The 11,856-nt window shown below is 37.9% G+C and overlaps 1 protein-coding gene across 6 annotated transcripts in view; it reads left to right on the forward strand.

The window, feature by feature from the left end:
• Nucleotides 1-11,856, forward strand: part of LOC135101417 (uncharacterized) — a 34,616-nt gene that overhangs the window by 18,021 nt on the left and 4,739 nt on the right. The window contains exons 1-10 of one of the 6 annotated variants that reach the window (XM_064005350.1): nucleotides 2,174-2,316; nucleotides 4,846-5,062; nucleotides 5,193-5,321; nucleotides 5,934-6,114; nucleotides 6,547-6,713; nucleotides 6,966-7,187; nucleotides 8,254-8,416; nucleotides 8,605-8,967; nucleotides 9,234-9,556; nucleotides 10,228-10,460. In XM_064005350.1, coding sequence (XP_063861420.1) covers nucleotides 4,853-5,062; nucleotides 5,193-5,321; nucleotides 5,934-6,114; nucleotides 6,547-6,713; nucleotides 6,966-7,187; nucleotides 8,254-8,416; nucleotides 8,605-8,967; nucleotides 9,234-9,556; nucleotides 10,228-10,460 — 1,991 coding nt within the window. In that variant the 5' untranslated portion in view covers nucleotides 2,174-2,316; nucleotides 4,846-4,852. Of the gene's footprint in view, nucleotides 1-2,173; nucleotides 2,317-2,399; nucleotides 2,618-2,656; nucleotides 3,081-4,829; nucleotides 5,063-5,192; nucleotides 5,322-5,933; nucleotides 6,115-6,546; nucleotides 6,714-6,965; nucleotides 7,188-8,253; nucleotides 8,417-8,604; nucleotides 8,968-9,233; nucleotides 9,557-10,227; nucleotides 10,461-11,856 lie in introns of those variants that run through there. The other 5 variants (XM_064005352.1, XM_064005353.1, XM_064005351.1 and 2 more) reach the window with 5 other exon arrangements.

The raw sequence follows: 11,856 nt of genomic DNA on the forward strand, positions 1-11,856 counted from the left end.
TATATATATATATATATATATATATATATATATATATATATATATATATATATATATATATATTATTTCTACTCATTTACACTTATGGCAACAAGTAGAAGTGGATGGTAATTCCTGTGCCAGTCTGTGTGACCTTCAGTACGTATTGTACTGAAGCTGTCCATTATCATTCACCTCCTGCACTGCAGCATTTAAGAATCATCACTTTCCTTCCTCTCCTCTTTCCGGCAGTGTGATAACCCCTCGTGTTCAAGTCGTCTGTTTCTATCCTGCTTTAATAATAATGATAGACTACCCCGGTTATTTTGAAGGTTAGAGTTGAAGTAATATACAGAAAAAAAAAAGAAGCGTTATTATTTTGCTCGTTCATTATATTTCGTTTACGTTCATTATAGTTCGTTTACGTTCAACCTCATTTCTTTGTAAAGCATAGTTTATCTACAATTGTGACATCTAAAAACCGTGTATTTTTTAATGTATGCAGGGCCCACTTTACACACACACACACACACACACACACACACACACACACACACAGAGAGAGAGAGAGAGAGAGAGAGAGAGAGAGAGAGAGAGAGAGAGAGAGAGAGAGAGAGAGAGAGAGAGAGAGTCTCGCTCACACACACAGGACCTATTCATCTAAGCACCTCAACTTATCATCTTTATCAGTCAGTCACAACACACGTATCTACATAATCTTTCTGTACATACACTCTACTCACCCATTTTTACAATGCTCGTTCTGAGGAATATTTCCTTTACATTTAATTCTCTCTATTTCACATAATTATGCACCTTTTATTAATGTTATTGTATGTACATACATACATACATACATACATTTGCATCCCAGACCACTGGTAACTGCATTCTACCCTTTCCAGTGCGTCCGTGAAAAATACTGGATTGCCTTGCCCGTGCTTGCTTGAGTTTATACATGTGTTCAACACCCTAAAAGAATGATAGATAAATAGATTAATAAATCATGAAAAAAAAAATAATAATAAAATACCATAATCATTCCACATGCTGTAAAGTATTCCAAAAATTATTTTGTATTATTTACTTATCTATTATTTATTTATTTGTTTATTCATTAGTTTGATCTATTCAGGATTGACACACACACACACACACACACACACACACACACACACACAGAGAGAGAGAGAGAGAGAGAGAGAGAGAGAGAGAGAGAGAGAGAGAGAGAGAGAGAGAGAGAGAGAGAGAGAGAATTAGGGTGCATGTCCTTATCACGAGGGCAATCGAAGAGAGAGAGAGAGAGAGAGAGAGAGAGAGAGAGAGAGAGAGAGAGAGAGAGAGAGAGAGAGAGAGAGAGAGAGAGAGAGAGAGAGAGAATTAAATACACACTATCTCCTAAATTTTAAAGCATACAAGGTTCACATGATCGGGAGTTGCGAAAAAGGATGTGGGTAGGGTGGCTCCAGCAAGATGACTCGTCACTCAGCAGTCATTTCCTGCCACAATATGACGTGTGTGATACTCTGACTTTTGGTAGAATTACTCGATATAGCAGTCACACAAGTTAGAATTATATACAATGCTCCCCTCACAGCACGTGTTGTGTGCATGATCATTCTTGCAGACTTGCACCACGAATTGCAGCCACAGCGCTCGTTTCTGTACCTACATCGATCAGACGTCAAGATACAATCACAGTTTACACGTCTTGAATGATGAACCTGAACGGAAAAAAATGTAGTTGGTATTATCAAAACACCGTTAAATAATCTTTTATAACAAATACTCCGCATGCTCCACATGCTTGTAAATTGACAGCAGGTAAAATTGACATTAGTATTTGGATGGAATAATTAGTTTTCTTACATAACTCCGTAGTTTCATGTTAATAAAGAGATAACATGCACCCAATGAAAAAATCGACAATATTCAGACCGGCTATATAGATTTCCACCGTATCGCGAAAATAAAGCTCACACAATCGGCTATTGATCCTGTGCAGTGTGACGTCACAGGCGAGATTCAAGGAGTTCAAGAAATAAGGCAAATAAAGTCTTTAGAAATCTTCCTTATATGTCACAGTGATGCCATTAAGGTGGCTTATATATATAGGAAAAAATATATTAATATTTTCATTGTACGGAAATACGGTATGAGTGGTAAAATTAAACTGTATTTATTTAGAATCAAGAGGCGCATAAAGAGAATGTGTTCCAGCACTGCGCGGCCACAGCCGGGGAAGGTCCGCCCGTCAGTCCTCGGTCGTTACTGCTGTCGTTGATATGAACACTGGCGTTATGATGATTTCCCGTTCACAACATTAGTGGATCAGTGGTAAATAACTCAGTTTAGTAAACACTTCTCAGCTGTAGTAGTGATGACTCCCACAATATGCAACCCGAAAGTGTATGATGTATGACTGCCGTAGGCGCCTTCATGAATCCCGATGTCTCTTGAATGTTTGGGCCACCGACAAGCAGAATTTGTACATTACTGCACATTTCGTATCGGGTAGCCTCGTAGCACGGCCAGTCTGTGGAGGTCTGGCGGGTGTAGCAGGGTGGGGTTAGTGTGGCGTCCTTGAACTGGCTGACATGATGGCCGTGATGTAAAGATTTTGCTGTTCTGTCATCCGGTATGGGTCCAGGAATTGTGTTTACTCCATAACTTATGTATTGCGAGATGTCCAAGGATTTTGTGTACTGATGAGTATTAATTCTAAATTTGGAGTGAGTGGTGGCGCAGTATTGAGCGGCGGCTGCTGTTAGCCTCGCGCCGGGCCTCGTCACCTGCTCACTCTCACTCTCTCCGCGGCGTGGCCAGCGACGGCCGCTCCTGCACTGCTTGGGGGAGGAAGTTTAGCTAAATATACGGATTTCCTCATGCTGACGTACTAGATTCGTTCATAACTGGAGTTTGCCTATGGCGAAAACCTGAATGAAAGTGACTAGCGGTATGAGGCGCCTGTGATGCTACTGTTCCTATCATGCAATGCCTTCGTTTCTCGAAGTGGCTTGAGCTGAACAGCTGTACTGACTGGCGAGTCATGGAAGCATATCGATATGGATGTGGTGAAGGAATGGCTGTTGTATAGGCAGGTTGGGACATTTTATTTTCTTGTGTCATCTGTAGTGTTAATTTAGTTACTTTCCTATCTATGTTCTTCCTTCAGATTGTGAAAGTAATTGATGGCGACATATTTATAGGTGCCAAGTCCCCCCTGCTGGCTAGCCTCGCGCGGCCCCTCCCATCATACCCTGTATTTCCTTAAATACCTACAGTTTTCTGTCAGTAACTCATATAATCATCGGCAAATAGTGATCACGAAAATATTGGTGATAATTAGTTTGCAATATCAATTTACGGTGGGAGTAACCGTGTCCATGACCGTCTAGACAAAGCGTTAGTGCTACGGTATCGATTTGTTTACGGTTGCATTCTTATATATATATATATATATATATATATATATATATATATATATATATATATATATATATATAATATATATATATATATATATATATATATATATAATCAGTGACAAGAGAACGGATTTGAGTTAACAAAGATGACGGCATGCCATGAGAGGGCATAGATCTCCGAATATTAGTTATGGTGGAACGTTATAAAATACCGTGATAATGTTGACTAAAATAGAAGGTATGTGAGTACCGGAAATGGTAGAGATGTGATCAATAATTTTAAAGTAGCAAATTTACATAATGATTTAATGTCTACGTTAGAACAAAGGAAGGTGGATATTCGACCTTGATTTTCTTATCAGTTCAAAACCCGCAGTGTTCTGATAACAGCGTAAGTGTTGATAAGTTTATTACGGTAAGCACCTCTGATTATTTCATTCCATGGCAACGAAAAAAAAAAAAAAACGAGAGCGGTGATTCAGTTGCAAGTTGGCTGGCCGGCTGGAGAGGAAAATGTTGGCACCTCGTCTTCGTCATGTATTAAGGCTACACATGTGCATAGATATTTTTATTTACTCTCACTCATTTTGGTTTCTATTGTAATGAATGTGAAAGGAGATAGATTCGTGACAAATTGAGCAAATATTCTTGTGGACGACTGTCAAGAGGCGAATAGGTAACACACACACACACACACACACACACACACACACAGTTTCTTCACTTCCGCTGAATTTTATTGTAGTATTTTTGCTTGCCATACAATATTTTGTCATGATACATCTATTTCTAGATACGTTTCTTTAATGTGCCGACCCGTGCTGTATGTGAGTGTTACTTATAGATGATGTAACAAATCTCATTGCTATATTAACCCACGTAATATTCATTGAATTCGCAATAGCTTGAGTGTGTAAGGATGATGGTGGTGGGATGGGATACTTGAAAGACGAGGAAAAAAATAATAACATTAATGGTAAACGTCCAGAAAGAAAATCTTGTACGAGATTACTTTTCTAGTATTATTATGCAGTCTTCTAGCTGGGGTGGGGACTTTCTAGGAAGACTGCTTTGCTAGATGTGTAAAGACTCATTAGTGTAATTGTTATGGAAGATAATAGCTGTACTGAGGACGTAATAATTAGTATTTATTTATTGTAGGAATGGTAGTATTGTACTTATTAATAATGATTATATTCTAACTATTATTCCCTCTCAGCTACACCATCACTGTGTATACTGACAGAAGCTGTCATTCTAGTTAAGGAAATACTTATTTCAGAGAGAGAGGGGGGGGGACGGAGATTGTATGGTATGGACTTGATCACGCAGATGTTACAAAATTTATGACTAGTTTCTCTCTCTCTCTCTCTCTCTCTCTCTCTCTCTCTCTCTCTCTCTCTCTCTCTCTCTCTCTCTAAGAATAATATTTTCGCAGTGATACAATGGACGATCAGGAAAGCTTATTAAAAGAAGAGAAGGAAGATGGGGAACTGGAGGAAGGAGAGTTGGAAGAGGACGAGGTGGAGGAGCCCTTGCCGAGTAAGGGTTCTCAAGGAGACATGGGTACTGTTGACAAAAGAACATCAGAAAGTGATGCCCACATGCAGCTCGAGTCTGATGCCAGAGAGGACGGAAAGAAGGAAAGAAGAGAGGTAATATTCCTAATTTTATTCGGTGAGGAAAAGAAAAATAATAAAATAGGCAAGTATGTCCTGAAAAATGATGTTGAAATAGCAGATCCTACAAAATTTGTATGGCTGACATTTTCTTTTTCTTTTCCAGAGCAGGGAAAGTAAGGAGGAAAAGAAGAGGAAACATAGGGATGATGATGAAGAAAAGAGAAAAAAGAAGAAAAAGAAAAAGAAACATGCGAACAGTGAAGGGGAAGATGACGATGGAACCAGCCCAAAGGTGTGTTGACTTTAACTATGCACTGTGGTGAACATTTGGGAATTTGTTTGATACCATTAGTAAAAGAATGAACTTTGTGTACCTTAAGATCTATGCAATAATTCTGTAGAAACACCATAGTCAAATTATGGAGTTCATTGAATAAGAGATGTTTCCACCATGTTCTGATCCATCTTTATATCATATATTGATTATGATGTGGCATTAAATACTGTTCTAGGAATTCCATATAGTTGTATTTTTCCACACTTATACACACTGTAAAACATATTAATGGATCAGAGTGAGAGAGAATAATGCTGATAAGAATTGCATTATTATTTTGGTTCCTTCCCTATAAGAGTTTATTTCTCTCTCTCTCTCTCTCTCTCTCTCTCTCTCTCTCTCTCTCTCTCTCTCTCTCTCTCTCTGTCTCTCTCTCTGTCTCTCTCTCTGTCTCTCCTCTCTCTCTCTCATCTCTCTCTCTCTCTCCCTCCTCTCTCTCTCTCTCTCTCTCTCTCTCTGAGTAGTCATGCACATACAGACCTGTATGGTCAAAGATATTGAGACATAAGGGTCAATAATTTTATGTTGCATAGGTTTAACTGCAAGCTTTTTTTCTTTCATATACAGCTTCACCAGCACAAGATGATAGTGCCAACATTTGACAAGAACATGGAATTTGATGCAATGCTGCAGCAAGAAATGCTTCTGCGAGGTCGTTCACCTCCTCCCGGCATGATTCCTTATGGTCCTCCTCCAGGGGCTTTTGGTGGACCTCCTCACCCAATGTTTCGTGGAAGACCAGTTTCAGGTAATGAAAATTTTATAGAATGGGAAATCAAAACCTCTCCCCCTCATAATTAAAGCAGTAAAGTATTTTCACTTTGTGCATATGCTTCAAGACTTCAGAGACTGAGTTAGGAAATATGAGATAAATTCTCTCTCTCTCTCTCTCTCTCTCTCTCTCTCTCGTCTCTCTCTCTCTCTCTCTCTCTCTCTCTCTCTCTCTCTCTCTCTCTCTCTCTCTCTCTCTCTCTCTCTCTCTCTCTCTCTCTCTCTCTCTCTCTCTCTCTCTCGTTCAGGTACTTTGAGGTAAATGTACATACCAGCAAGGAATCCTACATTATTTAGAAACTACATTAATACATGAAAAATCTTTTAGCAGTGACTTGTTTGTCATACAGTACAGTGTTACCAAGTAGTGTTTGTAATTAATCTCATTGCGCTGTCTTCCTGTAAACAGATTATGATTCATATGAATCTGGATCTGATTCTGAAATGCGAGAGCGGCAGGCACGACGTCCACGGCGGCCCAACAGAAGGTTCAGAAGATCTCGCTCCCGATCCCGTTCTCCTTCTCGCAAGAATGAAGCAATTTGCATGTATTATATGCAAGGCAGCTGTCAAAGGGTAAGTAGAATTATGTTGCATTTTAAGTTAGGTGAAATAGTTTGCTGGATATATATATTATATATATATATATATATATATATATATATATATATATATATATATATATATATATATATATATATATATATATATATATATATATATATATATATATATTATATATATATATATATATATATATATATTATATGTATATATTTTTTTTTATGATGAGTATAACTTACATATTTTTATTTTATACCATTTCAGGGGAAGGGGTGCCCTTATTCGCATGACATCCAGCCACAGAGGAAAATGGAGTTATGTAAATTTTACATGATGGACTGTTGTGCCAAAAAAGACAAGTGTCTGTACATGCACAAAGACTTCCCTTGCAAACATTATCACACTGGTGTGAAATGCAAGTCAGCTGACAAGTGCAAGTTCAGTCATGACCCGCTCTCAGATGCTTCTCGTTCAGTTTTACTCAAGGTTAGTTGATGAAAGACTTTTAAACATTAGAATTCAGATCATGCATTAAGAAAGTGCACGTCATTTTGTATATTTAAGGATTTTGTGTTTTCTTTAGTGGTTTCTCATAGTATATAGGAAACAGCTGGCAGCACTAAGAAAAGAATTATGTATACTGCTGACTCCTGTCTGTCACAAATTATCATAACAGAAAATTTGGAATTGTTTTAATGGATTAAAGAAATCTAAATGGTATAGTGTTGCTAATGCACAATTGCCAGTATGGTATGGTACAAAGCAAACAAGTGTTTTTCAGCAAGAGTAACTTTTAACACACCAGTGGGCAAGTGGATTTGTCCACATGTATAGCATTGCTCTCATACATTATGGCATGACAAAATGCCTTTAGGGAGAAGCTATTTTATGTGTTTCTTGTTTATGTGAAGCTGTAAAAGTGCACTTATGTTTGTTATATATTTGTAACCTTAAAAGTGCACAACAAGTAAAAGCAATGTTGAAGATACTGAGACTGATTGGGTTACTCTCAGATCAGTGTCAGGTACTTGCACAATGTATTGGAACAGCCTGCATCTTTGCTGTTAGACAAGTTGTGGGTATTTGATTGAAGTTTCATTAGTAGTGATTACTCATATGGTGCTTGCTATTCACATTACAATTACACAGCTGTCATATCTGAACTGTTATCTCTTAAAAGGTATAAATAGATATTGGGCTATTTTATGTTGCTAATTACATAGCACTGGCATGTTGAATGCTTTTGATACATAATCATCTAAAATTTTTGTCTTGCATGACAGGTGCAGGAATCTCAGTTACTTTGGTATATTTGTAAAGTGCATATAAAAATAGTATTGTCTACTAAAATTATCTCTGTATTACCTGTGGTGTGTCAGCTTGTGTGGTTAACCATACAGCCAGCAGTGAAGTATTGTGTGTAGGATATACACATGTCCCTCTTTTGTGTTGTAGAGAGTATCTTAAAGCAACAGGACAGTGGAATTAGATTTCTCTCCAGCATATATTTTGATAATTACTATATCAGGCTGTTTATAATATTACCTTTCAGCACATAGAACTGGCCCCCAAAGACATTCTTGGGGACTTTCCTCGGCTAACCAAAGATGCTGCACAGCTTGTGGTGGCAATTACTGAAGCTCATCGCAAAGGAAACCCAATGGATGTAGAAACCATACCTGGTATTATGGATTTCAAGGGCAGGGGCTTTAAATGTAAGTATATTGCCTGAGATTTTTATTTGCTGCCTTGCAAATTTTCATTATACACACATTTTTATATTTGATCCTGTTCTAATCTCAAGTATTAGATTTGCAAAATTTTAGGCTACGTGAAATTAATATTCAGATATATATGAAGTGTAAATTTAATATTCATTACATTATTTTTCTTTCTCCAAAAGATGTAGACAAGGCAATAAAGAATGTGCTCAAGAAACAAGAAGCAAGAATGAAAAATATGCCAAAGGACCAGCCTTACATGGAGGATATGGGAGACAGGAGATCTCCAGAGCATCCTCACCACCATCCACACTCCCATCCACACTCACACCCCCTCTCACACCCACACCAACACCCACACCCACACTCACATGGTCACCAGCACCATCAACACCAACACTCACATCCACACCAACACCCACACCCACATTCACATCCACATCCACATCCACATGCTCATCCTCATCCCCAGCAGCAACAACAGCAGCAGCAGCATGGAGAAGGTGGCATGACGCCTCCCAGGCATACGTTTACACCACCTTTAAGTATGTAATGTTTTCTTGGAGCAATAGTTAGGACATGTAGATTGAAGATGGTTGTGGTTATAGTAGATTGCAAAGCTTTTCACTGCATACTATTGCCAATTATTAGAAAATAGAGGTATATACAGATAGCTACTTTCAAATTTATGTCTATTAAAAGCTGCAGCACAAGTTAGGCAGGCATTATATGGACAAAGGAAATGGACAGTTTACTCATTTTAGAAGTTCATGATAAATTCATGAATGTACCATCACTTCCTTTGTTTCAGGTGAGGAACGAGAAAGCAGTGAATCACCTCAGAAGAATCCTGGTAGTAGTAACAACACAGCTTCAAATGTCTCAAATATGAACAGTGGCCAGGGAGCATCCACAAGTAACAGAAAAAGCTTCATGACAGCTCGTATGCCCCAAAAGCAGCGAGAACTCTTCCAGCGCATTGAACAACAGCACTCTGTTCAGCATGAACAGGAAGACACAGCCACAGAAAGTGCACTGGATGATACCCCACTTAATCCTAATAATGTTAATTGGTACTCCAGTGATGAAGATGGTGAAGCACCTTGCAGTACCAAAATGCAAGGACAGGGAATGGTAAGAAATTGTGCTAATTATTCCTAAATACAGTACATACCTGACCCATTAATACACCTAGGGACATGTAGGTAGATATAAACACCATATGGTACAGAAGTTGATTATAAGTTGATATATTCATACTCATTCATTAGATACATGAGGATTTAGCATATTCCTTACCACACGTGCCCAAGACCAGCTTCTTTATGCATACTTTTCAATCAGGAACATAGAATTTTTACAGAGGTTCCTCAGAATGTCCTTCAGACAGTCAGGAGTGCAAGCTGCCTGAGATTGTGCTAATTGTTTTTGAGACATCTTCATTGGAAATCAGTCCATTGATAGGAGGGAAAAAGTGTTGATTTTATTTGAGAATGAAGAATGGCTGATCATGTAGATTCTCTTGACTATAGCCTTCATGAATTGCTTCATTTCCAGAAAGAACATGATACATAATGAATGCAAAAATCATGTCATCAAAATCATAGTGCTGATTCAAACATCATTGGTGATAAGCAGAGGACATTTGCTCCCTTGTCCTTGTGGATAAGACAGCTGACTGAGGAATTGTTTGAACTATTATGCCAATTTACAACATTCATACAGAATGTTTTATGTAGTAATTTTTTGCAATATGATCAATTTTGGATTTTGTAGTAAAACTAATGATGGACCTCCATTTACAGAGTTTACACACAGGTGGGAACTCATCCCCAAGCAGGACACCACCCTTGCCCTCTATGAGTGGAAGCTCAGGCAGTTTTCCAACCACAGAAAAACAAGGAAGCAGTCCTGGAAGTTCCTCTACATCTCAGAAAGGTGCCTTTGCTGGTATTAACTTGGATAACATCAACATTTCTTCTGATCTGGCAAGTGTTTTGTCAGCTCTAAAGAATCACAATGCATCTAGTAACAATAGGTAAGCTTTTTATGGTGCTTTACTTTATTTTTATGTACGTTCTAAATCCCAACATTCCCAGCATCATAGGAACACTAAGTTGCTTGTGTCATGCCAGTGTTGGGCATCAGGGTTTGCAGATTTCATACTAAATTCATAAAAAAATGTACCAGAAATAACTTAGATATGCATGTGTGTTTTTGGTATGCATCTTCATGTTATATGTGTATGCATGTGTATCACAAATATGATTTAATATCAGTATAGGGAAGTGCATTTCACAGCTGTATTGATTACAGTGAACCTCAGTTACTGAACACCTTCCTTTTCGAACAAATTGGTTTTTGAACAAGGTTCTTGAGCTCATTATTGCTTCAGTTGTGGCACCATAATTTGGTTCTAGATTATTGCTCCTTGACTTCAAATATTAAAAGACAGCAAAAGCTCCCATTTATTACTAATTTATAGTTTCTATAAATATTTACTTCATCTTTTTATATTTGGAGGAGAGAGACAGAGTGTAAGACAGTAATTCAATATTTGAAATAAGGTAAATGTGATCCTGTTGAAAAGCCTTGATGTAAACAAACAGTTCGGGCATTCAGGAGTTATCCCAAGCCACCTGTGGCTCTCATGATGACCCCCAAGACCATCATTACTGCAAAACTGCATTTTTCCAGTAGCTTTTCCCAGCAGCAAGATGTCTAAGGGTTATGATCACCTTCATTTTGGCAGTAAGTGGATTGCTCCTCTCTGTGTCTCTGTAAGGCTTCCTTCACTAGATCGGTGACAAAGAGAATACTTGCACAGTCTAAGCAGTATCTGCTGACAAGTTCTGTGTCACTAAATTCATTCAGTACATCCTTTCTTGATAAATAATTTGTGAGCTGAAGATGTTATTAAGCAGCCATCTTGGCTGTGGGAGTATCTGTCATAAACCACTAAGGCAGCATAGACTGGTGTCTGGGAATGGATTAATCCATTTTACATTGATTTCTATGGGGAAAATTGTTTTGGTTTTTTAACATTTTGGATCTCGAACGGCATTCAGGAACGAATTAAGTTTGAGAACTGAGGTTCCACTGTATATGTAAGTAAAGAAGATGGAAGGTTTGTTAGAAATATTGGTTTTTAAGCAAAGATTAGGTTTTAGTGGACATGGTTAATCCTTGACCAGATAATTTATTGGGCTAATGCAAAGGCTGTAAATGTTATACACTGCAGTTGTATTACATCTTGAATATTTCCATTAATAGTCTACATGAGGCCATTCACTGAAGTATGACTTTTAATTTCATGTATATGAAACTTTTTTTTTTATTTAATTTTCTTATTCCTAAAGCCCTCCGCTTGACAGACTCAAGAAATTATTGATTTACCTTTCATTTATTTTGCTCTTTTATACACATGTAGTGTT

Source organism: Scylla paramamosain, chromosome 6 (assembly GCF_035594125.1).
Source record: "Scylla paramamosain isolate STU-SP2022 chromosome 6, ASM3559412v1, whole genome shotgun sequence".
Lineage (NCBI taxonomy): Eukaryota > Metazoa > Arthropoda > Malacostraca > Decapoda > Portunidae > Scylla > Scylla paramamosain.